We start from the raw sequence: 26,682 nt of genomic DNA, 5'->3' as shown, positions 1-26,682 counted from the left end.
ATAGTCAAAATTCAAGAGGTACTTAATCCTAGGTAGTTATGTTAGATAAGACAAGTCTTGTGTCTCAGCACTACACTGCTCTTTCAGGTTCAGTGATCCCATTTTTTTTGTCACAGATTTGTTGTAAGTACATGAAACTACTCTCACTATATCTCTCCCTCTCAGGTGTAGTGATATTTTCTAAACCTGTTTCAATAATCACTATTTTTAACCTTTCCTCACAGGAGTGTTTGCATTTGGACTTTTTGCCACTGACATCTTTGTAAATGCTGGCCAGGTTGTGACTGGGAACTTGGCTCCCTACTTCCTGACTGTGTGTAAACCCAACTACACTGGAAACGACTGTCGGGCCCACCGCCAGTTCATAAACAATGGCAACATCTGCACTGGGGATGTGGAGGTGATTGAAAAGGCCAGGAGGTCCTTTCCATCCAAACATGCTGCTTTGAGCATCTACTCAGCTTTATATGCCACGGTGGGTGCCAGTGATGACTGCTGACTTGCATGAGAGGTTTCTGTATGTGCATCTAGATGGGGAATTTTTCTTACAGTGGATTTTTGGAAAAAAAAAAGAGGGTTGTTTTGGGAGCAGCTTTTTTCTTTATCAGTAGGGGAAGATCCCCTTCTCTCTCCATGTTACTAATCCTGGTATAAGCAAATGAAATGCTCATTGATTTTGAGGCATTGCATGTGGAGGCATGAGGTCCTAAACTTGTCCTTGCTGATGATTTTCTCATTCCGTTTTCTCTTCTCCCTGCCCCTGTCTCATGACCATTAAAATGAAGCTGATCCTTAAACAGCTTCTAGATTGCTACGCTTGTTGACATGTGTTGTTCAACATTTAAAATTTAAACTGTGCCCTTTCAATGGGAGTCTGAACTTAGGCTGAATTTTGTTTCCCTTGTTTAGGACCTGAACTCACATTGCAAAGAGGGTTCTAATAAAAGTCAGTGCCAGAATTTTGTTTTTACTGCAGAGAAATGTACTCCATCTGACATAGGAAGGAAATTATGAAGTCTGATGAAACAGATCAACAGCTCCTTTACATAAACAGCTCCTGTATGTTCTCTGGCTAAAGTTTCTGTGATTCTTGAAAATCAATACAACAGTCTTACTAACAAAGTAGAAAACTTCATTGGTTTTGTTATAAAGATCCAAGGAATTAACCTGGTTCTGATCTCAAAATGCATTAATCTAGGTTTTTTCTCTCCCTATAGCTTGACTCAGAGTAGTGTCACAGTCTGTCTGTCATCAGTATGCAAGAAAAGCCTTAAAGTTATTAAAGACAGGGTACTTACTGAGTATTTTGCCCTGTGCTCTTGGTAGCAGATGAATGAAATCACATTCTTACTTCTAAAATGAAGAGTTCACCCACTGCTGTTTGAATATCCATCTGTTTGCACTGAATGTTGTGTGAATAATGATGGAGAAATAAATGGTAACTTTTTTGCTCAGGATTTGTTGAGAACTGTTTGGAAAGCCTGTAGTATTTTGTGCACATTACTTCTGAACAATATGCAACCACATGTGAAACACAGCTCACAATATACTCAGCACGGTTGTAGCAATTGTTGGCACCATGATAAACTCTTAGGTGGAAGTTCCTGGGTCAGGCTTAGTCCTGGTTCTGTCCTAAGCTAATTACATCCTTTCATGGACTTTCCCTCCCCACCCTCCCTTGTTTCCTAGGGAGGCAAATCTTCTACAACAGGCTGACTTCTACAGCTGAAGGGTAATGCTGTCTCTCCTTTCTGAGCCTAAGACCCAAGTAGTTGAGTATTTCTGAGCTCTAGTTTTCCAGGAGTGTCTGCTATGGGCCTGCACTTCTCACATAGGAAGTTGTCAGATGAAGCCAGGACATGGAACCATTCTGAACCACAAGGACATGAAAGTTTGCCCTTAAAGCATTTTGGCCCACAGTCCAGTTTCAGCCCAGTTCTCTGCCTGAAGTCACCTTCTAGAGCTAAAAATGTTGTCACTCATCTTTTCTTTGTCTGTCAGCTGGGAGTAACATGAGCATTACACAAGAAATGCATTGCTCATATCCAGCTTTGCTTAATAACTGTGCTGTGCACGATTTTTTGAGGAGTCTCTTGCTTATTCTAATATGCATGATAATGTGGCCTACTGAACATATAACACAGGTTATTTGCTTAGTAATAGTGTTTGCATGAAGAATTGAGCCATGGAGCAAGAAAAATAGAACAGGTATGGCATGAGGAGGCTGGAGAATGGAATCAGCACAGACATGGTTCTCGTTTTATAGATGTCTTACGAGATCTGGGAGTCTCCTCCCTTGACTGAACCTCAAATATCCTGTGCAGATGTATCTGTAATCACTCATTTCTCTGCTACTGAAAACACTCCCACTGTAACTGGTTTGACTTTGTGGTTTTTTGGTGGTTTAGTTTTTTTATAATTTGGGGTTTATATTTAATCAACTAGACTTTTCTTTGTCACCTTCTAAAGAGACTGAGGTGATCTCTGCAGGTGGAAATGAATCTTGTATGCCTAAAGTGGGGAAGGAGAAAAGGGCTGGCTGCCCTGGCTTCCATACTTAAAAAAAAATAAGAATGTCATCTAAAAACATTTTATCAGTCTCCCAGAATAATCACAGGAAGTGATGGCAGTCACTCTACATAGTGCAAGCTGCTGCACACTCATGTGAATTTAAGTTCCTTTTCCAAGGAGGAAAAAAAAAAAGGTTAGCAAAAGAGATCACCATTCCTGGTTCCAGCATGAATCCAGCTGAAGGGATGTCAGTCCTGGTTTCAGCATTGATCCACCTCCATTGGCCCAGCCCATGAGATATCCAGGGTCCTGGAGGCACTGCCTGGTTTGAGAGGATACCATTTTATGGGCAGGTTTCCTCACTCCAAAAATGGTGTAATTAAATTATCTGTAATAATAATTTATCTCTGTAAATTAATTATCATGTGCAGTCCGTTCTTCCAGTCTTTCTGGAAATGGGTGGAGGGCTTCAGGGGTCTTGGATAGTTTTAATCCCACCTTGTAGCCCATGCCCATTTCCTGTGCTATGTTGTAATTGTTTGTCACAGAAAAATGCCCTATCTCTTGCCCCCCTTCTCCAGTCAAAACACAGTATTTCTCCTGGCCATGTTAATAACAACAATTCTTCGTTATTACTAACAATTCTTCTCTGTTATTAGCAACAGTCCTTGTTGGCACCATGGCCATCCATTTATCATCCATTTTTTAGTGTTACAGATATACACATTATCCCCTTACCTTCTGGGAGTCAAGAGCTCAGAAAGATCTCACTTTAGACTCTTGTTTAGAGGACACCAAGAGAGTGTTTTTTAGTTATGGTAATTTTCCATCGCAGCCACAATTTCAGTCAGATTCTTTGAAGGTTCATTTAAGAAAAATATTATAACAACCACTTGGGTTGTTATTCAGGCAAGAAAAACAAGTTTCCAAAGCTTTTCATTAAAAAAAACAGATGCTCATTAGACACTTGTTAGATCTCGGGAACAGACAGTGTTTCTGATACACTCAATAGTGGATCAGTCCAGGTGCAGTTTGTCAAGGCCAAGGCTTGATAAGCATTTCTCAGCTCATAGTGCAGCCAGGAAAAGGGGAGAGATGCACCACTACAGTCTGCCCCATGACTAAAGTCAGCTTCAGGGGTCTCTGCACCTTGGAGGATGTGAATCCTCCAAGATTTGGAAATGCTACATAACAGAGGATGCTACAACAAATACCTGCTGCAGCCCTGATCAATTCAAGGCCTTGGCACCATGAGACCTGTACTGAGCATTGTTGTCAAAGGCTCTGCTTCTCTTTTACTCTAGAAATCTCTATGGTAAAAGAAAGTATTATCTGTAGAACTTCTAGGACACAGACTTTTGCAATATTGGTATGAATTTTTGAATTTTCTAAGAAAAATAGATTGTCATAAATCTCCTCACTTTCTGCTGAATGGACAAAACAGATTTTTTTTTCCACTCTGCCTTTCTCATTATTGATATAATGTGCTCTAAATATATGCATATATTTGTGCATATATATATATATGTTATATGTAAAAATAGACATGTATATATGCATGTCTATTTTAAACTTGCAGGCAAAAAAGCCCCCTTGTCTATCATTTTATCTCTCTGAAAAAGATGGGGGAAGAACCACATGGGATAGATGCTGCTATCACACACTGCAGGTTGCTAAATAGATTGCTTGAGTGTACTGATAAGATCACAACAAAAAAACTGAACACACAAATTATTACTTAAATCATGTGTAGTTTATTTTTAATATCTTCTAGACATGTTTTTATATTCATTTCTTTCCTCCTCTCTGGTTTTGACATTTAGAGTTTTGTAAATAAATTAACTCTATGGATAGCATTGTGGGAAATTTTCAAGAACACTTGCTGTATGTAGGAAACTAAATGTAAGTGGCTTTGACTGAGATTTTGGTCTCTTGCATGAAGCTCTGAAACCATGCTCTAAATTCTATGAGAATCCTAAAAAAATATCTTGTCTTTTGGGCCTGGACAAGGATCTAGCTGCAGTGATTGGGAAGTCTGATCAGAGTGGAGAGGCTCTCCCAGTTATTTCTGAACATAGCATGTGACTTAGGGATGAACTGGAGCCCACCTTCTGGGAAAACAGTTTGTCTCGTTTAAAACCTTCCTCACCAGGGTTTAACAGATTTCCCTCAGCAATCTGTTCGCATAGTTGATTACTGTCCTTGCTAAAAATGTTCTTTTTACTACAAGTTTACATTTTCTTGCCGAGATGTGTGAATCTCCAATTACAGCTACTTACCATCTGTGACAAAGAGAGCCCTCCCATGCGGGTAACCCAAAGATCCAGCTTCATCTCATACCTGTAAGGAAACAAACGTGTGGGTTGTTCTCTTCAGCTGGCATAAACAGCTGTTGCAGCAGGACTGCATTCTTTAAAGAGATTATCCGTTTTCCTTTGGATGTTGCAAACAGCAGTAGTGCTTCAGTGGGGAACAGGAAAGCAATCTGGCTCCCTACTGCTCAGTTGATTTAAGTGGAAGGAGTGCACAGGCTGAAAGGGTGGGTGATAATTAATCACATAGTGGCAATAATTTTTTTTTTTCCTATTGTTTCCAAATAACCTTAATGTGAGTTTTGGTGATAGGTGGAGCTCAACCTGCTAGCCAAGACTGGGCAAGGTTGCTGCCTAATGCTCACTGTTAGCTGTGGTAAGGCATCTGCTGCCGTCAGGTTCAGGTGTGAAAAACAAAGCAAGCAGGAACATCTGAAATTGTCAAAGCTTTGGAAGTCATGCAGGCTTACATACTTGCTGGCTGAAAATGATTTTAATGAATTGCTTTTCCGTCCAGCTTGGTTTGCTTCATCTTTGTTATTTTGTGGCTCTGGCACAAATGACAGGCTGCTAACTGTGACCCACACATTTTTACTCTGTTTCAGAATGTATTAAAAAAATCAAACTTCCAGAATCATGTGTTCATTAAAAAATATTTGGAGACCAGTGAAACTTCATGCTCCAGAATTACATTATCAAAATCAACTTTGTTTTGAAAGAAACCTCTCTCATACTCTGTGTTTCCTTCCATCTTGCAGGGAAAATGGCTGGAATGGTTTCTCTCAGTGTTCTCAGTTCCTTAAATTTAATACCTAGGAAACTGGAGCAGTTAGCTCATACAGATTGTAAGCACTCCATCTTCTGCACATTACAGTTTCTGCAGGAGTATAAGCATGAATTCCTGAGTCCCTTTGCAAACATTTAGTTGTGTGCATTCAGAGTGTGTATTTACCACCATACAAGCCACTACTTGCACAGAAAAGGTCCAGTATCTAAATGCAAGAAGATATTTCACATCATTTAACAGTATTGTGTTTGTACTCCTAAAAGTGTTCTCTGAATTACCTGAAATATCTTCCTCCATTTCCCAATGCCTTTTTTTTTTTTTTTTTTTTTTTTTTCCCTTAATGAATCAGAGGGGTTGTCACATCCTTGCTGATTTAGGATTTGACCAGGTTGGAAAGATGCATTTCTGGTGGAACCCCTCTTTATTTTTGGTTTGCCCTTCCTTACAGATGTACATCACAAGCACAATTAAAACAAAGAGTAGCAGGCTAGCCAAGCCCGTGCTGTGTCTGGGAACCCTGTGTGCTGCCTTCCTCACCGGCCTGAATCGAGTGTCTGAGTATCGAAACCACTGTTCGGACGTGATCGCAGGCTTCATCCTGGGGAGTGCTGTTGCCTTGTTTCTGGTTAGTCCATCAGTCCTTCTGTGTTCCTTTTAAAAATACCACACCTTAAAAAAACCCCAAATGACTAACTAAACATTGTAATCACTTGAATCACTTGCAGCCTGTATGATCTAATTCTAGCCCCATCTAATTAAAAGTATTATTGAAGAAAACCCTAATATGAAATCAGGTTAATTGATTGCTGATTAATTGATAAGTCTAATTTGGTAGCATTTGTACATTTTATATATTTCAAATATTTGAATTGCTTTACATGTTCTTACTTGATCTGTTCTGGGAAATGCTGTAAAAGGTTGTGTAGATTTCAATATCAAAAGGAGAGTGTGCTTGAGACTCCTTCTCTGTGTTGCAAAACCCCTCTGTGTGCCTTGTGTCTGGCAAAAACATGAAGTATAGGGTGTTTTATGGGGGTCCAAGCTGTGATCCTCGCTTTCCATTTTGTTTCAGACCATAAAAGAAGTGCAGTAGAAGGGAAGGTCAGGATAAATTCCCTTGTAGATAAAACTACCTCCCTTTGCAGCTTTTAGAGTCAAGCTGAAATTGCTTCCCCCTCACAGGATAACCAAACATACTAAAATCTAAAATATATCAAAGGTCTTCCAACAGAATCTAGGAAGAGCATCTCTCCAGACTCTGAGTGTAACTGGCTCTCATGTGGGCTGTGTGAGGTTTCTTGCTGAGGATTTATTCACACAGCAAGCAGTCCCAGGTCATTCTCACTATTACCAAGAAATGTGCCTGGTTTCATTTAATCAAAATATGCTTCAAAAGTATCCACTGCATAGCAACAGACACTTTATCCCTGTAATCAGGAGGGATTAGGTTTCAAAGATCCCTTAAATCTCGATTGTCCTGTCACTGATTTTTTTTTTCTATTCTGTACTTTAAAAAGCAACAACAAACCTTCAAACGTAATTTATTCCTGTGTTCATTTCAGATAAAAAGATGTCTACAGTTTCTGACCTGAATCTCCTTGACTTTTATGTGAATAATTTGTCTGGTTCTCTCTGGGAAGGGCAGTTTAAATCTCACCCATGCAATTTAGGAAGCAGTAGCCCCATCTATCAGGCCAGGACAGTGTCAGTGCTCCCAGTACCCATCAGTGGCAGTGACAGCCCGTCCCAAGCTGTATTTTCACCTTGCAAACCTTCTGGCACCCTGCAAGTGTCACAAGCTGAAAAAATTTTGGAGTGGTGGAAGGGGTCTCCCCAGAGAGGTGCTGTCAGATCCCTGTGGCAGGTCTTGCTGGCACAGGACCCACCCAGGCTGCAGCCTACTTCTTGCTTGGGTCTATGGCAGTGAAGGGGAACAGCCAGCTCCTTGCAAGAATCACTCCACCAGCAATCATGTCAGCTCCTGTGAACCATTTTTTTCCATGTCCCCAAGCTACCCACTGCCATGCATGGCTGCTCTTACTGGCATCACCATCACCATGTTGGTGCTGTGAGTCTGATCATGAATATGAGATGGATTTGTGGGATCAACACCACAGCTGCAGTGCTGGAAGCATAGAGGAATGATGCTAAATGGTGTCATCCAGAGGTGAGGAAGATTTAGCCATGCACAGAGCTGTGTTCACTGTTTGGAAGTGACAAAGTCAGAGCCTGAAGGGAGTATTTGGCCAGTGAAGGGCATCATTCAGTTATTCTGTGGTTCTGGGATGATAAGGCATACATTAGGGTCTCTGCTGTGTCCAGTGTGAAGTGTAAAAAAGGCTGAGAATGCTCCATCACAAAGACAGTCCATCATGCCCAGCCATGTCAGTAAATACACTTGCAGCCCAAGTATGAGATAGCTGATGCCTTGAACCCAAACCCAGGTTAAATTATTTCAGTTGTCCCCCACATGGTAATTCTCTGACCAGGTATTTCCTGGCAATGGAACACAGTGACCTCACTCTGGTTTTTTTCTACATTACACAGGGGATATGTGTTGTCCATAACTTTAAAGGCAGTCATGCAGCTCCTTCTAAACCGAAGCCGGAAGACCCACGAGGAGTGCCACTAATGGCTTTTCCCAGAGTGGAAAGTCCTCTGGAGACACTGAGTGCACAGGTACTGTAAATCTCTTACCCAGACCATCACCAAGCATATTTTACATTGCATCAGAGTAAAAAGTAGTTTTGTACCTTAGTACATATGCCTCATTTCAAGCCCATTAAGCAGAGTGAATCTACATCACTGCAGAGTTTGTTTTAAGGCATTTATCCCTCAAACTACAAAATACTGTAGATCTTCAGCCCCCATACATGTCCACAGCTAAAGTAGGATTTCAGATGCCTCACAAACTTTTGCCTATAAGAATAGAAAACTGAGAGAAAAGTAAAAATAATTCTGCCTAATTACATTCCAGAAAACTTTTGGGATGTATGAAGGATTTACTCTTTCCTGAAGATAAATCATTAGTCTGTCCTTAAAAATTTTACAGAGATTAAGGTTTTTTATCCTTATTACTGTTCAGTATCTTCTATAAGAAGAAATAATATACATTTTTCTATCTCTAAGTCATCAGAAGAAAAATTATTAGCATTCTCTCAAGCCTGCAAAAAATAGCTAATGGGAACATCAACATTGATAGTGTTTCTGTTAAAAAAAACTTTATTAACTTTAAACAGCTTCTGTTGGCGTAACTGCATCATACCCAGTCCTTTCAAAACAGACAGGTAAATGCAACCTACCAAGAAATTCTGGGAAAAAGGAGACACTGTAGTTTATGAGTTACCTGAAATACACTGTTGTAATTTATTTGGTCTTTAAATTGTACTTCCTTTATTAGATGGCCTGTCACACATGATGTATGGCAAGATCAATAGTGACTTTTGTTAAACCCTTTGTGAAATAAACTGAAAGGAGGAATTAAAAAAAAAAGGGGGGGGACGGGGGGAATACTGGTCTCTAATGTCTGGAAATAGTCTGGAAATACTTTGCTTAGTTTAGGAGTCAATTTTGATTAGGCAAAGATTTTCTAGAAGACTTTCCACTAAATCTGCAGAACTCTGTGCATTAGATGTTCTCTCTATGGCTTTATAGCCCAGAAATTAAGTGCTACTTACATATCTACATTGTGTTGTGTAGCCAGAAGGGCTGAGCAAGTGAAAACATTCATGAGCTGTGAGAAAATATTTGTCCAGTAGCTCTTTATAACTACTGGACTGTGGAATGCAGGTAGGGAACTGGACTTCACCTGTTGATATCTACCAGAAATCAACAAGATAATTTTCTTAAATTATAATTACTGACCATACATCTCCAATGCAGGTTTTATAACCAAGGGTTTTCCCCATTGCTTTTTCTCACTAGTAGGGTATGTCAGTGCCAGACTGCTGTATACAAACATTCATGTGTTTGCCTTTTCCTCTTTGCAGAATCACTCTGTCTCTATGACTGAAGTAACCTGAGATGGGAGATCAGCAGCTGAAGCTATTTTTTACTACCCTCCAGTAAAACACTCCAAGACACACAGTTACTAAATGTCTAACTGTGATGACCAGTATTATGTTATGTCTAGTTAGAGGCTAATGTTTTGTACTTTTTTTGTATGAGGAAGTGATGTAGCTTGCCCTGATTTTTTGTCAGCTTTAATATTATTATGTCAGACTTTAAAAGCAAAACAGAAAAAGAACAAAAAAAAAACCTTTTCTTGTTTAAGGTGTGCACTGAGGAACTACATCTATGGAACTGTTGATGTTGTTATGTGATATTTGTACACAATTTTTTTCCTTCTCAGTTTTGAATTTATATATTTCAGGGGGGAAAAAAAAATCACTTTTACATTTTCTTACCATAAGAAGTGCTGGGTCAGATTTTCATCTGAGTAAACTCAGCATGGATCTAAAGTAATTGCATATATTTAATTCCTGTTAAAATAACAGCAGTCGGGAATCTAACCTGAATGATACTATGGACAAGAAACAAAAATCCATCCTTGATTCTGTGAGCTACTTAAATGCTCCCTAAGAGTTAATGGACTTCAGTTATCACTCAGTTTCCAGACTAGAAACATGTCCTTAAGCATCTCACTGAATCAAGGCCTGATTGTTTTGGTGTGGGTGATTGTGCCAATTACTGAAGAATAACTGAAGCAACATCCTTGGTCTGCATCCTTGGTCTGCAGTATAGAAACTGGACGTCAAAATTTATAGTAGTAGCTGATAGCATGTGAGCTGACTATATCATCTCCCTAGATCCTCGTTCCTCCCCAAGGCCCAGCTAAAGCTCCCAGTGAAACCTGGCTTCAGGAATTGACTATGGGGATATACAGCCACCACTGCGGGGCTGAGGCTGTGCTTTAAGTGTTTCATCACTTCATCATAGATTTGTGGGGTAACTAGTGACACTGGTGCAAAGGAAGAGTGACACCACTCCTTCACCAGGGTGGCATTCCTTGGCATAGCCAAGAAGCCAGTTTTGCCACCCAAAATGTATTTTTTTCCAAAGGAGGGGGTGGGGGGGGAAGGAAGGAAGGAAGGAAGGAAGGAAGGAAGGAAGGAAGGAAGGAAGGAAGGAAGGAAGGAAGGAAGGAAGGAAGGAAGGAAGGAAGGAAGGAAGGAAGGAAGGAAGGAAGGAAGGAAGGAAGGAAGGAAGGAAGGAAGGAAGGAAGGAAGGAAGGAAGGAAGGAAGGAAGGAAGGAAGGAAGGAAGGAAGGAAGGAAGGAAGGAAGGAAGGAAGGAAGGAAGGAAGGAAGGAAGGAAGGAAGGAAGGAAGGAAGGAAGGAAGGAAGGAAGGAAGGAAGGAAGGAAGGAAGGAAGGAAGGAAGGAAGGAAGGAAGGAAGGAAGGAAGGAAGGAAGGAAGGAAGGAAGGAAGGAAGGAAGGAAGGAAGGAAGGAAGGAAGGAAGGAAGGAAGGAAGGAAGGAAGGAAGGAAGGAAGGAAGGAAGGAAGGAAGGAAGGAAGGAAGGAAGGAAGGAAGGAAGGAAGGAAGGAAGGAAGGAAGGAAGGAAGGAACTGAGTCTATAGTAGCAGTCCATTTTTTTGTAAATTCTGCCTTACAGAATTTATATGAAAACTGCTATTTTAAAATGTAACAACTTTGTCTAAGCATTATAAAGACAATTAAGCATGGGTCAGGGATGAACAACAACAACAACAAAAAAATGCCCATTTAAAATGGTTAGAACTGGGGCAAAGGCTTTATTAAATGATTTTTCACTGTTTCTAGGATTTTTCATCTCGTTCTAGCATGGTGATAACTGCTGTGTGTCTCCTTTAAAGAATGGAGCCTCTGTACTTTTACTGGAATGTTTACCTCACATTTCCATGTTAGTTCTTCTTGGCTTTTTTTTTCTTTTTTTGTATATTTTTTTCAAAACAGAAGCAAAAAAAATTATCAAAAAAGCAAACACGTGAGCTAGTCTTTCATTTGCCTATGACTCAAAGAAAATCTGGAATGTCTGTGTCTGGTCTTGTGGTGTTTCTTCCTTCTTCTGACTCTACTGATGTCTCTGATGTCTGCTTCTGGCTTAGGAATGTAAGGCTCAGACTCAGGCCATGCTTTCTTTGGCCATGAGAAGCCTTTGCTAAGTGTTCTGGGTCCTTTGCTACAGCTGTAATCAAAATTTCAAAGGGAAAAATCTGTTCTGAATCATTTTGTTCTGTCCAAGACTTAGATGTCATTTCAAATTTCTACTTTTTCAGCTTGTTATAAGCAGTTAAATGTATTGCATCTCAAACACCCATGTCTGATCCTCTTTCCTTGTATTCCAGTCCCTGCAGCTTCCTGTGCTGATGGAACCATGAGGTCTGCACCTCTAAGGACTGGTATGCCTGATATCAGGGAAATGGCAGTTTGATTCAGTTCAGACACAGCAACACATGAGACAGGCTGCTGTCAAGCTCCATTCCTGCCTGTCCCAGGTCCCAGTCCAGTTTTTCACTCTGTTCTGATCACATTACATGATCAAAATCACATCCTGGGACAGATACACAAAGGGGCATCAACACAAGTGCAACTACAACTGAAGTGTTTTCTTAAGATAGTGAGTGTTAAAGAGGAAACTAGGAGACGCACGTATCTCTGGTTTCAATGGAAGGACATAATTTCACAAAAAAGTAACTTCCAATTAATTTCTCCCATGTAGCCTTTGAAGCCAGCAAGATGACAGAATTAGCCATTTGTCACACTGAGGTTTCCCATAAGCTACAGGGGAGAGATTTGTGAACATTCAGCCTCCCATGGTGTAGAGTGAACCATCCCCCAGTTCACCCCACAGTGGAACATACAGATGTACACTTACACTTAATTCTCCAAGAGTCCAAAGGAGAAAAGAAAGCATTCTTAAATTTCTTCAGAGCTTTTGAGAAGGCAGCATTTAAGAAGTTTGCTCAGTTAAGAAACTGAGAACTGTCACAAACAAAAGCAGTAGTGCCTGAGTGTATCTGCACACTGAAAGAAACCAGGGAAGCAATGGTTGAGAGCAGAGTAGGATAAAGAGAACATGTCTGGATTATTCCCAGAAAGATCACACAGACTCTCAACCTCACTTGAAACAACTAGTTTAATAGAAAACACTCAAAAAGTACCATGCATTTCTACGACTGTTTATTTTCTTGTTCTCCTGACTTCACTGCTTGCCTCCTCTGATTAAAAGCAGACCTCCATCATCAGTTAGATGCGAAGAAAATCTAAACACGTAGCCAGCATGGAAGAAAAACTAACACCCAAAGAACTTGTAACATGGGGCCTCTTAACAGACATTGCAGAATCTAACAAGATGCCTTGGAAGCAGCTGATTTTATAGGGTTGTTGAAGACTTCACCATTACTGAGTGAACACATTTCAGTGAACCTTTATTAGTGAAATTCCCAGCTCTCACCCCAGCCAGAGGGCTCTGCTGCTGCCCTGCAGCACAGGGGATGCTCCATGGGGGGACTCACTGCTGCCAGATGATTTTCAGGTTCGGGGGCAGCTCTGCGGGCACGAGTTCATGGATCCCGGTCCTGTCCCTCACGGGGCGGCCGTAGAAACCCAGCACGTCCCCGGCGCGGCGCAGCCGGTGCAGTTGGGAGTTGGGCACAGCGTGTCCCAGCTCTGCTGCCAGCCGGGCCAGCAGCCCGTGCTTCAGCCTCTTCTCCTCCAGGAGAGTCTGCTGCCAGTCCTGGGGAACAGAGGGCCCAAAGACCTCCCTGACGTGGGACTCGAGGCGGCTCTGCAGGTCCTGGGGAGGGAGGTAACTCCGGCTGGGGGGCCGGGGGCAGATCAGGCTGGGCTCGCTCCTCTCTTCCTGCTCAGCAGCTGCTGGCTCTGCTTCCACTTCTCTTTCCTCCTTCCTGCTGCCACAATAGAAACAGTTTCAGCCTCTGGGCTACTCAGGACAGGGCCAGAACATTTTTGTACTCGTGGTGTTTTAAACCAGACTCAATACAGACATTCCCACATCCCGTGCACCATCAGGTGTGTACCCAGGACTGCACAGGCTTTCCCCAAGTGCTGCTCCCCACACAGGCTGCCTCTGCAGGGCAATCGCCCACCCACCTTAGTTCACTGCTCTGAGGGAAAAGGGCATTTAAAAGAGATTAGTTACTATCACAGCTCCATTTTCTAATTTACTGTGAATGAAAAGCATAACAGAAAATAACCACTACTACAGAAGAAAATCGGTACCTACATGTTAAAAAAAATCATCATTTTTTTCAAGTAAAAAAAATTATCTTCTCACATGCCACAATCTACTCAACAACCCATGCACGGTCCCACGGAAAATGTTACAGAGGAATTATTTTTCATTCCCGTGAAATCTCTCATTTGCCACTCCTAACAAAAGCAGTATCCCCTCCAAAGGCCCCAGCCCTGCACACTACCCCCGCCCGCCAGCAGAGCACCTCGGGAGGCGCTGGTTGCCCAGAGAACCTGTGAAGTTTCTTCCCTGAGGACACTCAGAACCCGCCCGGACAAATCCTGAGGGACTCGCTCAGGGGGTGTCGGGCTGAGTGACCTCCAGAGGGTCACGGCCCGGCGAAGGCCCGGCATACGGAGAAGGCCAGAAGCCACCCCCAGCCCAGCCCGTGCCCTGCGGGTACCTGCGGCCGCCCCAGAGCGCCCTGAGCCCCGCGGGGCCGAGCCCCGGCCTCCGCCGCCCCGCCGCCCGCAGCGCCGCCATGCCGGGGCGCCTTCCCTCGGCCCCCGCGGGTGACGCCTTTTGGCCGCGCCCCGCAAAGCCTCATGGGAAATGTAGTCCGGCCCTTCAGGCCGCGCCCTCGCTGGGATACGGACCGTGTGATGGTTTCGCAAAGCCTCATGGGAAATGTAGTCCGGCCCCTCAAGCCGCGCCCTCGCTGGGACGCGGAACGTGTGAAGGTTTCCTTAGGAAAGCGTTCCTTGGTGTTTGGTCCTTGTCTGCTTTCAGGCCTAATCAACAGAGAAGGAGATTTTGTCCCTGTAACAGAAAGTAGCCAACAAGCTGTAAGTGATACCCAGGTGTTGGAAAGGCAGATTTCTTGTTGGCAGAATTGCCTTGTTATGATTAAGGTCTTGACAGGCTTCAGTGATCTCAGACCTTGGGGGGTTTGCAAGGCCTCGGAGGGAGGATGTAACACCGATAAAATGCAGAATTTACGGACCACAGGATACTTAGCAGAGCCCCCAAGACGAGGATCAAACTGATACAGCCGACGCAGCAATTGTGCTGAATCAGCCTCGGCGGGTAAAAGGTAATTAATTACAGCAGGGGCAGAGCAAGGCCATTGACTCAGCCACCAAACCAAGAAACCACCACCTGAAAAGAAAGACTGAGCAGGCACACTGAATAGCATGAGAAGTGAGAGGATCATTAAACAATATCAGACAGAACACTAATTATTATGAAAACTAGGTGACTTGTCAATAAATATTAATTAATTCCTTTGTTTAGTAAAATATATAAATAGGGGGAAATTGTGGTAATCTTGATGCTGATGTTGGCTTATAGAAAAGAGGGAGAGGGACTTTCTACACATACAGATAGTGACAGGACAAAGGGGATGGTTTTAAACTGAAAAAGGTAAAAGCAGATGTTGGGAATAAATTATTTACTGTAAGGGCTGTGAGGCCCTAACACAGGTTGCCCAGAGAAGCTGGAAATACTTGGAAATGTTTATGGCTAGGTTTGGACAGGGTTCAGAGCAACCTGGTCTAGTGGAAGCTGTCCCTGCCCATGGCAGGGAGGTTGCAACTGGGGGGATTGAAAAATACTATTTTTAAGGCAATTTCATTAACGCAAATGATTCTGAGATTGATCCTGGATCAGAGTATCAGTGGGATGCTGCTCATCAGGAGCAGAGGTTTCACTGAACTCAGGTGTGTGGAGACCCAGAGAACCAGTGTTTTTTGGCAAATCACATGCTCTTTGTTCATTGTCAGGAGAGACTAAAGGCAGCCCTTAATTGTGCAGTGCCTGGATCCACGTGAAGGATTTGGGCTGTTTGTTTATTGCCTGTGTGACACGCAGGCACATTGCTTGTGTACTGACACCGAGGCCATCAGGAGGTGGTTTCAGGGTGGCGATTTTCCCCGTTTTCCCTGTATTTGTTGGCAGGAGCAGCGAGTGCCAGTGGCGAGGAGGAGCAGCCAGCAGAGAGAGGTGACCTTGAGACGACATGGAATCCTCTGGGTCGCCTGGCCCTGCCTGTTCAGGGGGCTGCTCCAAGGCCTCGTGAGTTGATTGGTGTGGCACAAAACCAGGCAAATATTCTTGCACAACCTTAGGCCTCCTGGTTTTGCCATTATGCTTTTTTTTCTTCATGACAACCACCTGACTCTGCTATAGCTAACAAAGCTTACTCCTTTAACAGAGACACAGCAACGTGCCAAAGGTCAAACAAACCATTGGTCTGCAACATCAGCCTCGTTATTCAAGCCATACAACAGGTAGGCCAAGATCCCTTCCTGTATGCTTTGTAGTAATTATTGTGAAAAACACCACTGCAAAGGTGATTTGTAAGGACAGTCTTTGCACAGCCCTGACTCAACATGTGTAGCAGCCTCATCTCACCAGCAGTGGTGCTCCAGAGACCATCTGAAGGTCATGTTGTTTATCTGTGGCCTGATTCCCGAGCAGTGAACATCTCCCAAGTGTTTTAGTGTCTGCCAGACTTTTGTTGGCAGGATTAACCTCTCCAGCTGTGTCATTATTGGGTTATTTCCCTTTGATATCCTCAGAGTTGCCCAAGCTCACCAGCTGGGACACTTTGACTCAATCTTTGCAAGAACTACCAAAACCCACAGGTGTGTGAAAGATACTGTAAAGTTTACACATACACACACACACAAAAAAAAAAAACAAAAAAACCAGTGAGGCAGAGATTAGTTTTCAATTACTGTTTTATTGACATGATTGAATACACAGTCAGGTTTTATAATTCAGGATTGTGGCTGCAAGATGTGGTAATGGGCAAGGGTAGCTATTTGAACTGCTAGGGAACTACTGAATCTGGCTGCTGTTCCAGGGACTGAGTTTCAGACTGAGGGAGGGTGGGTTCGTGATTCATTGGCAGCTGTTTTTTTGTTGTTTGGAAAGAATTCCCTTTCCTTAGAATGTGCAAATGAAAAAATAATATCCCCTTGGTAAATTGTGGGAGTGGAAGGGTGGAGAGGAAGCTCAGCCATTCTATCTCCAGTTTGGTGTAGGGTAAGGGAAATTAGATTTCTATGTTTTCCTTTCATTTCTGAACATCTTCCACTGTGTGACAGGAGGAAGGAAGGTTCCTGTGGTTTTAGTAGGTGTAGCTGGCAGTGAACAGTGACTGCATGGCAGCTGCATCAGTCTTCCCAGACAGGACATACTGTCCCCTGCAAGCCAAACTGTTAATCTGAAAAAAAAAAAGAGGGAAACAATTAGCATGGACTAAGAAAGGCAGATGTGTATAGAGCAACCAGTAGGAGTGACCAAGCAAGGCAGAACTAACAGAATAACACCCCTGGGTGGATGTGAAGTGACAGGAGGGGTGGGATCAGGAGCAGCCTTAGAAGGGTGACAACACGTGTCCCTTCACGGGGAGCAGGGGAAGCCTCGCACCTGTGCGCGCTTGCGGAAGGCCTCTTGAGCAGCCTTCTTGTTCTCACTCTTGCCTAACCACGCAGCCAGGGCAGAGGCCTGCAGGGCTCTCCCGTAGGAAAAGGTCAGTTTCCAAGGCTTAGGCAGAGGGGACTGATTCATGGCATTCAGGTTGAGAGAAGCCTCCTCTTCACTCTGACCTCCAGACAGGAAGCAGATTCCTGCAAGAAAGAGGTTTTGAGGCTTAGAAATAGAGCGTTCCAGCTGCCTCAATCCCTGACCTTCACTTGCCCGAGGAGCAGGCATGTCAGAGGTATGAGAGAGAGTGGGAATGAAGAGGGGAATGAATGAGGACTCACCAGGAACAGCAGCAGGAACGGTGCGGAGGAGAGTAGTGACAGTTGCCACGGCTACATCCTGAGGGGTGTACTTCTTGGAGCAGGAGTGCCCCGCCGTCACCATGTTGGGTTTCAGCAGTGTCCCCTCCAGGTACACGTGATGGTCATTCAAAGCCTTGTAGACAGCAGCTAGAACCTGAAAACAGCAGGATTAAATACAGAGCTCTGATCAGACCTTCACTTCAGCCTGCTGTGAAAAGACAGCTTATTCTTTGGTACTGTAGCATGATCAAATTGGATTTTCTGAAATTCAGTTGAAATTGAATTTTTCTCATGAAAATTATCTCTAGGGTTGCAGTTGTGGAGAGCCCACTGCTTCTGAGATTACCAGGATACAACTCTTCATATTTAATGGATTTGTCCCTGCTGAAATCAAGGTAATTTGGCTTTGTCCTGATACATATTTTTGAGATAGAGAATACTTATATTGTCATTGAAGTGAAAATCCAAAAGCATGGAAAATACTCTTGGATTTCCTATTACTTCGTTGTGTGCCTAGGAGCAGCTCATTTTTGTGATGCAGATATGAAGGACATTTTTGGTCAAATCTCTGAGATCTGTGAGTACAAACTGCACAAAGTTTAGCTGCTGATTTGTGAGGGGACCACAGAGGGAGGAGTCTCTTCTTACCTTCTCTGTGACATACTGACAGCGCTGGAGATCATGGTCTCCATCAGGCAGGACTTCTGGCTCCACAATGGGCACCAAGCCATTCTAGGAAAAGCAAGATGGGATTCTTTAGGGCTATGGAAGTAAAACTGTTCGTGTTGTTTGCCCTGACTTTGGTAGTATTCCTTCATGCTGTGCTGCCCTTCCTCCCTGTCTTTCCCAAAACCCTCAGAGGGATTCTCCTTTCAAAGTACCTAGTGTGTTAGCACAGGGAGCATGGGGAAGGGGCAGCAGCACCTCAGGAAAGGCTGCTGGAGGGGAGGTACCTGCTGGCAGATGCTGGCATAGCGTGCCAATGCGTTGGCATTCTCCTGGATGGCCAGTTGAGAGGGTGTTGTGCTGGTGATCTTCAGCACTGCACGCCACTTGCCAAAGTCAACACCATCTTTCTTGTACTGGGCACAGCGTTCAGCTAGCCCGTCCAGCCCTGCAGAGGGAGAGCAATACTTCACTGAAAGCTGCTCTTCAGCACGGAGCTCTGGAAAGTACCATGACTCCAGCCAAGGCTATGGCTTTGCTGTGCAGGCCATGGCTCAGGTTCCTTAGATCTCTTCTTACCTTGGATGGTGGTTTCCCCATTCGTTCCTGCTAGAGGTGCTGTGCCTTTATCCAGCTGTGGAGGTCAGAAAAACAGGAAGGGTTACAGAAAGGTGAGAATTGGTCTAATTCTTACCTTCTTGCCCATGTCTAGTCTGCCTTTGAGGGCTGACTGTTAGTAATTTGTGGACCTTAACGTGCTCAGGGTGCATGAAGGAAGGAAATGTTGGAGCAAAGGGGAAGAAAAAGGAGTGAACTAGGTAAGAGGAAGGGCAGTGCCTCCTCTGTAGATGCCTGAAGGAAATGGCTCAGGAATTCTGTCAGATGTGGAATGAATTAGATTTAGGTTTTACTGCATAGAGAGACTTTTTTGCAGTGAATGGTGAGTAGATAGGAGTTGGTGTATGAAAAGTTCCATCATCTAGTGCAAATATGCCTCTAGTTAGTTGCACAAAAGCAGTGCAGAGAATTTTAAAACCAAGGAAAAACATGGGGGGCAGGGGGGAGGGCCAAAGGGACAGTGTTTTTCCAGAGAGAGTGCAGCCTCAAATACAACTTTCTTTGGAAATAGTGTTTCTCTGAATTATGGTGCCAGCCCACCATATACAGATACTCACCTTAATTCCCACCACAATGCCTTTTTCCTTGATGAGTGTTGGGAATGGCTTTCCAGTGCTGTCTTTCTGATAGAGGGTCTCATGGAAAAGGATCACTCCCCCAATGCTCTGGTTGATGGAGGTGTCCGAAGTGAAGAGGATCTCTCTGAAAGCTCGGCGGTTCTCCTCGGTGTTCTCCACATTGATCCGCTGCAGCCTGTTCCCCATGGTACCTAGTGACGTGGACAAAGGCCAGACACAGGTTCTAGGCTTGCCTGTCCTCCTGGTCCCAGCAAGTAGTAAAGAACTGGGTTTCAGTTCAGAGCTTCCCTTCTCAACCCATAATTTGTAAGCTTTTGTTGTTATAGCTGCAGTCCTATCTGTCTGAATTGTGTCTGCTGAGACAACAGTTTCTAAGCATTTTTCATCTACTCTACTGATTTCAAATATGAAGCAAAACTAAAAGGAAAAAAATATTGCGTATTGTGTACTGATTGATGTCCAGAACTCACCCACTGATTCATCTGCAGCAAGGATCCCCTTTCCTGAGGCCACAATCCGCTGAGCAATGTCTGCCAGAGCTTTCTTCTGCTCTGGAGACAGTGCTGGGAACTGGTGGGTCATGTTGATTTATCTGTGGGAGAGAATTATTGTTACAAGTAATGACAGGAAATTCTGGGGGACACTGTGAAGCAGCGGCACCACTCAGGTGTTTCCTCTGCAGGGCTCTTGGTGTTTGTCTAGTCCACGTAAACATAGACAATATGACCAGAAATCCATTTGAGTTCTTCTAGGCTTGGTGTGTCTCGAAAAACTAGAAAGAAATGCAGGAGAAACATCCTACTACATCCTTTTAGAACCAAAGTGGGAAAGACTCTGCATTTTACCTGGATTTGCTCAGAAAATAAAAGAAGGTCTGTCATAAAAACATGCACCAAGTAACAAGTAAGCAAATTTCTGACTCTGCAGACCTTTTTGTTCCTGTCAGTAGAATGCCAGTTATTCCATTGCTTACCTTTACGCATTTCCTAACACTGCTCCTCTTCTATTTTCTGCCTCTGTTGGCAGTATTTGCTGCTGTGTCTGGTTGACTTTTCATTCCCAACCTTTTGCTTGGGTTTGTAATTCTCCTCCCTATCTCTGCTTTCAGAACTGTAGCACATTGCTTCCACTACGGAGAAATGGGGCCTTAGGAGAATTCACCCCTCATTTCTGTCTTCTTAGCTGGGGAAGAGGGTTACCAGCTGCAACTGCCCAGAACCTGATGTCTGGGTTCTGTCTTGATATGACAAAATTCTTGGTCTTATTAATGTTTAGGTTATATGGTATTAAGTTAAAATTTCTCTGATCAATTTAATAGTGCAAGTTACTTTTCTGAGTGTATAGGCCTGTAAGTCTGAAACAGAAAAAACTCTTCCTTCAGTTTATGATATGTGATAGCTAAAGCAACACCTGTGTTTTTATCAGTGGGTGGTAAATCTAGAAGGTAATTGATTTTTAAAAAACCATAAAAGATCTCAAAAATCATGTTTTCCTCCAAAAGGGCAGGCCTCTGGACAGTGTTTGCATTTTCTATTCCCAAACTCTGCCTGAGATAGGAGTAAGAACATGCCATTTCATCAGAGATGGCCAGAAAATATTTCTCCCTATATAAGCAGGTAGGCAGCCAACTCCAGCTTATTTCCCTGCACATAGATGCTCTGTTGACAGGGAATTCTTGTCTTATCCTCCCTGCTAATGGGCACAATGGAGAGAAACAATAGAGTCTGTCTTCTACTCATGATAGGGTACAGAGTTCTGTGCAGCATGCCAAATGGTGCCAAAATTTTCTGGCAACGATGTCATTGGAGTATGATAACAGCTGTAAATTCATGTCCCTGATTTATAGCTGAAGGTACTTTGGTACTGGTAATGTTATCCTGCAAGGTTCAAATGACATTGTCTGCCTGTAGAGAGCAGTCAGATGCAGTGCCCAGGTGTCTGCCTTACCTCTTTGTGAGCTGAGACTGGAATTTTTCACATGCTGCTTACCACAGACTGAGTCATTTTAGGTTTAGAGGGAAGATGAAGAGTGCAGGATAAAGACTTAGTCAAATTAGGGAGAGTTCTCTGCTTTTCAGAGAGCCAAAATGCCTTCTAGCTGTGGTCCTGTTGAAACAGGCTTAGCTGAACCCCCCTCTCCATATGCCAGCCTGTGGCCAGAACTCTGGGAACCATCCTTCTACTGTGGTGATCACAGTTCCATCACCCCCAGCTCTTGGCCTTTTCAGCTCACTCAGAAGAATTTGAAAATACATGGTTTATGCTGCATAGCTACTTAAGTTCACCTACAACTCTCCTTATCCCTCACCTGCTTTCTGTGTTGGACATGTCTTAAAAAGAGGAAACTGGCTTGTTATTATGATTAATAATAGTTGGGTGATGAGCACCTCTGTAAAACCACACTACTGTTAAATAAGTCATTATGTAAAATGATAAGAAATCATGCTAATAGTTCAGAGTGTCTGTGGAGAATACTGGAAAATTGTGCTCAGGCAAGAATATGATCTTGTCCAAGGTCAAAGCTAATGAAATGCTGAATCAGGGGTGGGATTTTAGAGTTGCAGTTGGAGCTGTGTTACAGCAGTAGGAGGTGTATCCAGGTAACCTGGAATCCAGCTGGATGGACTGTAAGACCACCAGTGGCTCCAGTCATGTTATGATGGGTACACTTCCTTTCCAGTGAGGCAATAAACAATGAGATGTCTGCTCTATCTTACTAGTTTCCAGTGTTTGCCTAAAGATAACAAGGAGACACTTATCACTCAAAACCAGGCTTCAAGGCACATTTTCAAAATATGGAAATATGAGTTTTCAGTGAATAATGCTGTTCCAAGTGAGTACTCTGAGAGACTGAAACAACAAAGTATAATTTCAGAGTTAGAACTGGAAGACAGCAAATCAGTTCCAGTTTCTATGCAAGTATCTCATTGAGTGTGAATGAGCAGGTGGAGATTTGCCAAAAATCTCCTCAAAATTATTTTTAAGGCCATGGCGAGTGGTTCACAGCTACTCTGCTGAGCTACAGGGATGAATAAAAGGCACAGTATTTCTAGCTGAAATGGTGAAGAAATGAGGGCAAAAGAACGATTGTAAACCTCATAATAGCTCAAAGGTGCAGAATGTTCTAGTACCCTTGATTTAAGATCTTATTTTTCTGTGATTCTTTCATAAGCATCATAATTTCTGAGGTTCTTCATGTCTGCATTCAGAAGAGGGGTCTCTGCTGCAAGGTCGTGCTCTGAGTAGGGGAGCAGGCAGAAGAGGAGTGGAGAAGCCTTACACTTCAATAACATTTTATACACCTTGTAAAGAGTAAGCTCCCAGCACATCTATAGAAGCATTAATGCCCCTTCTTAAAGAGCTGGGTACGTCACTTCACAGATCCTGAGAAAAAACAGTTGTGCCCAGGCTGCCAGACCTGCACAGCTCATTTCAGTCTTCCAAGAACAAAGTCTATTTGTCTTAATCAGATTCATCTGTTTAAATTGACAACTTTTCCAGGGAGAAAAAAGTTTTAATGAATTGTGATCTCAGTAGTGATAACTGGGAGTTGTCCCACCACTAAGGTATTTCAAGAAGCTTTATTTTTATTTAGCCATTTTAGGCTGTGGGCTAAGTGTCATAAGCTCAAGTAATTTCACATTGATTTTACGTTGTATGAATACAATGCATTCTCTTTGTAGTATCTGCTTACTTTTTTTTTTAACTTTTTTTTTTTTTAAAGTTGAATTTTAAAAAAACTCAAAAGAATGAAACTGCAACACGCCCCCCACCTCCCACAGCTTTATGGCTACCTGGAGTGCTTATCAGGCTTCAACAGCTCCTTAAGCTAACAAATTTCTTTGTTCAGCCCCCAGCCTGTGGCCAGCAGGAGGTGGAGGTGTGGGAACAGGGAACAGCACAGTTGTAAAAGTAAATATTTTAATGCTGAAATCTCGGGTTTTTCTCAGCTACCATAAAGAAAGAAGGGCTGAGGGGAAATGCATGAGGGCAGCACAAACACTTGATCCTGTTAATATTAATAGTGAGAACCAAAGAGCAGAGTCAAGAGGAATAGCAGAAGGAACAATGTTACATTTTGCTTCCAATCATCTTAGAAACTTCAGTACATCATTGGCATCTTTTCTTTCCAAGAACCTCATGTGACTGGCATCTTCTAATCATACATTAAAAAAAAAAAATCTCACCTGAGCCCTAATTTGCAGATGGGAAAGACTGGATCAGAATCTCTAAGTTTTTCTCTTGTGTCTCTTCACTGCCTTCTTTTATAAAATTTGTTCCAAAAGTGCAGGACAAAAGTTTTAAACTACAGTTTGTATCCCACACATGTAGCTTTTCCCTATTCAATTACTAGTAAACACAGCCCTTCAGGACCTCTGACAGTCAGCAGTAAAACTCTGCACACAAAAGATTTTCTTCCAAAGAACAGGGTTTGGAGAAGAAGCAGCTGAATATATAAACAGATAAATACAGTTGGGAGGGACAATGAAAAGTATTCAGAAATTTAACCTATCAAATGTAGATTCAGTGTTGACCTGACTGAATTTACTTTTCTTTTACACTTGTGTGGTTACAGAAGGCAGAAACATAATGGCTTAAGCACCTTATATTCTCACTGGAGTAGGTATCTGTGATTACTGACTTCACTTCTTTGTGGAGCTCCTTTAAAAAGCTGTTTCCAAATAAGTCTGGTTCCTTGGGTGTGGGGAAAACAGATGGGCATGAATGGCTGGGCAAGCCTGGTCCCAAGCTGCTGACAGAGCACATTCTTATCTAGGTAGCAGAAGACACACAGCTGGCAGGACTAGTTGATATGTGTGATTGATGGGCAGCTGTCCCGAGGAGCCTGGATGTGGGGGTGGGAAGAGGCCAAGAGGAGCACCATGCAGTCTGGCCAAGACAAATGCCCATACATTGCCAGGGGTGCAGAGCTATTCCCCCAGGACTAGTGGGGTGAGGGAACAGCTCTTTGGGGATGGCCTAAGGCCCTGTCAGGCAGCATGAACATAAGCCAGCAGCAAGGGCCCAAGCCTTCTCTGTGAGCAGGGGTCCAACCTGGAGAGCCAGGGGAGGAGATATATTATCCCTCTTTGCTCAGCACTCTGTAGTTAAAATCTGTGTACTGCATCCACTGCTGGGCCCCTGCAGTAGAGGAAAAACACTGATAGATTGGAGTGACTTAGTTCAACAGATGCAACCAAGGTCAGTGGCTGCAGCACTTGCTCTGTGAGGAGAAGTCTAGAACTAGAGCTCAGCCTCAAGCAGTGATTGCTTCTGGGGCACCTCTCAGCAGTCCTCAATACCTACAGAGTGTGGTCAAAGAGGCAGAGCTTGGCTTTTCACAGCAGCTGTGATAGGATGGCTAGAGACAACAGGCACAAGCTGAAACTAAGGAGTTTCAGACTGGATATGAAGAATTTTCTTGCTGTTAGGACAGCCAAGCAATATAACAGATTGACAAAAAAGACTGCATTGTCTCCATCCTTGGAGGTTGCCAAGACCCACCTGAATAAAGCCCTGAGCACTTTGGTCTGACCTCGTGTCTAACCCTGCTTTGGGCAAGGGGTGGTTGGACTACAGACCCCCTGTGTCCCTTTCAGCCTGAATTACCCCATGACCCTCTGTGACCACCTGTTTGAAGGAGTCAAGGTGGAAGTGGTGCCTCTGATACATATGAAGGAGCTCTCAGGAAAGAACAGAACATTCCTCCCATCATATTTGCACTGAGATGAAGGGTTTGGGTTAGCAAAATGTTTTATTTCTGGATTCTAAAAAGTCTCAGGGGTATGGGACAAAAAGAAATACTCAGACATCTTTCACCTAGAAAAAGGGGAAGATGTTTCTGATTGACATGCTAATGTCATGATCTCCATAGGTCCTTGGAGGCTTATATAATTGTAAATTGCTTGGTTGTTTTTTGCATTCTGATTTTTTTTTACCATTCTCACATTCTGTCTAGAGACCTTGATTCAATATCCTGTCCCAGGTGGAACTGCAAATCTGAAGTTCCCTGTGTTGATTCCCTTGTTAGCCTCAGAGCTGTACTCAAGCCCTGAGCAAATGTATCCCTATTTCATTTCCCTAGCAACTGTGAAAGGAGGTTATGTTCCGAGCTCTGTTCTCTGCAGTCAGTGCAAAGCACTCAGAATGGCTAGATTTGGCTGAGGTGGCAGGAAGATGGTTGTTTGGAAGCAAGTTATGAGGAAGAAGCTACTCTTTCAGCCCTGGACTCTTCTCAGGGAAGGTAAAAAATTGCTGTTAGACTTGCATGAGAATTCAAGTCTTATATTACCAGCAGGGGAGGCTGGGGGAAGCAGTAGTGAGAGTCTCAGGTGGACTAAATAGTTTTGGGTAAGCATATGGCATAGTCGAATAAGTGATGGAGGGTCACAGACTCAGTGAGGATTTGAGTTGATCAAGTAAATTCCTGAAGCTGGCTGTTCACAGCTTGAAAGGTTACAGATTACAGATGCAGGGACAGGCTTTGTTTTCATGCACTGCAGACCTTATACCCTCTTGCCAAATAATCTTATCCGCACCACTGCACTCATGCTTCAGAAGAAGCTACACAACAAACACACAAAATTGCAATTCTGTCAGCACTGGTGTCTGTCAGGACCAGCTGCCTTCTCCAGTCATTCTCTGTTCTCCTTGCAAAACAGAAATTTATGTACACCACAAGCAAAAACAATCATGAAACAAAGCGACAGAAAGCAATGCAGGTATGTTATTGCTCTAGTCTCCTTAGGCAGAGGATTCACCCTCTCACTCCAGGAGTTCCGAGTGACTAAGCTAAGTTAGAAAGGCAGTGTTAGCAGCAAATGGATCACTTTAGAAGACCACTGCAGAATGGCTGAGTGCTTATTTCTCACAAGCTGTTCCTGAAACAAAAAAAATTTAAAACCAAAAACAGCTTTCCAAGTCCACTGTAGATAAACATACCAGATCTCAGCTGCTGATATATGTACCAACTTTACAGTTTAGAAATTAAATTATTATACTTACTTTTTTGTGGGCAGTGTCTCTGCTGCTACAAGCTTCTGGTGAGGTGTTTGCAGGCAAAGAGACCGAGTACTTCTAATCACTAACTTTTATAAAATTCTTGGTGGGGCTTTTTTTTTTTTTTCTCCCCCCACTACTTCATTGTCCCTCCTCCCATGCAAGCTGTCTGGGGAGGTGTCACTGCTCAAGGTCGGTCATTGGCTATCAGACCACCACCACACTCCTCCAATGGGACCTG

The 26,682-nt window shown here is 43.2% G+C and overlaps 3 protein-coding genes across 5 annotated transcripts in view; 1 reads left to right on the top strand and 2 right to left on the bottom strand.

Annotated features, from left to right (window-relative positions):
* The window catches only part of PLPPR1 (phospholipid phosphatase related 1), a 126,810-nt gene extending 116,149 nt beyond the window's left edge, over positions 1-10,661 (top strand). For all 3 annotated transcript variants that reach the window (XM_083884591.1, XM_083884589.1, XM_083884590.1), the window contains 4 exons: positions 225-475; positions 6,059-6,235; positions 8,158-8,289; positions 9,600-10,661. In XM_083884591.1, the coding sequence (XP_083740717.1) occupies positions 225-475; positions 6,059-6,235; positions 8,158-8,289; positions 9,600-9,632 (593 nt within the window). In that variant the 3' untranslated portion in view covers positions 9,633-10,661. The remainder of the gene's footprint in view (positions 1-224; positions 476-6,058; positions 6,236-8,157; positions 8,290-9,599) is intronic.
* A 2,048-nt stretch (positions 10,662-12,709) lies between these two features.
* On the bottom strand, positions 12,710-14,353 carry MRPL50 (mitochondrial ribosomal protein L50). The gene is made up of 2 exons (XM_083883019.1): positions 14,250-14,353; positions 12,710-13,502 (listed from the first exon to the last, which is right to left on the bottom strand). Exons 1-2 carry the CDS (start codon positions 14,327-14,329, stop codon positions 13,103-13,105), a joined length of 480 nt encoding a protein of 159 aa, XP_083739145.1. The 5' UTR covers positions 14,330-14,353; the 3' UTR covers positions 12,710-13,102.
* A 2,156-nt stretch (positions 14,354-16,509) lies between these two features.
* On the bottom strand, positions 16,510-26,582 carry ALDOB (aldolase, fructose-bisphosphate B). Its single transcript, XM_083883775.1, has 9 exons — positions 26,448-26,582; positions 19,913-20,034; positions 19,422-19,633; positions 18,826-18,880; positions 18,534-18,694; positions 18,229-18,312; positions 17,560-17,734; positions 17,222-17,421; positions 16,510-17,015 (listed from the first exon to the last, which is right to left on the bottom strand). Exons 2-9 carry the CDS (start codon positions 20,022-20,024, stop codon positions 16,920-16,922), a joined length of 1,095 nt encoding a protein of 364 aa, XP_083739901.1. The 5' UTR covers positions 20,025-20,034; positions 26,448-26,582; the 3' UTR covers positions 16,510-16,919.
* Positions 26,583-26,682: the final 100 nt, after the last annotated feature.

The sequence above is a fragment of the Zosterops lateralis genome (assembly GCF_965231275.1).
Source record: "Zosterops lateralis genome assembly, chromosome: Z".
Classification (NCBI taxonomy): Eukaryota; Metazoa; Chordata; class Aves; order Passeriformes; family Zosteropidae; genus Zosterops; species Zosterops lateralis.
The sequence above is the reverse complement of the archived record's forward strand: the minus strand, read 5'-3'. Positions and strand labels throughout refer to the sequence as shown.

Excerpts from the sequence above, each read along its gene's own strand:
- MRPL50 (XM_083883019.1), bottom strand. The coding sequence starts at position 14,329 with ATGGCGGCGCTGCGGGCGGCGGGGCGGCGGAGGCCGGGGCTCGGCCCC. Across the intron at positions 13,503-14,249 it reads GCGCTCTGGGGCGGCCGCAG|CAGGAAGGAGGAAAGAGAAG; the intron begins GTACCCGCAGGG and ends CTATTGTGGCAG.
- ALDOB (XM_083883775.1), bottom strand. The coding sequence starts at position 20,024 with ATGACCCACCAGTTCCCAGCACTGTCTCCAGAGCAGAAGAAAGCTCTG. Across the intron at positions 19,634-19,912 it reads TGCTGCAGATGAATCAGTGG|GTACCATGGGGAACAGGCTG; the intron begins GTGAGTTCTGGA and ends CCACGTCACTAG. Across the intron at positions 17,735-18,228 it reads GTCAGTATGTCACAGAGAAG|GTTCTAGCTGCTGTCTACAA; the intron begins GTAAGAAGAGAC and ends TGCTGTTTTCAG.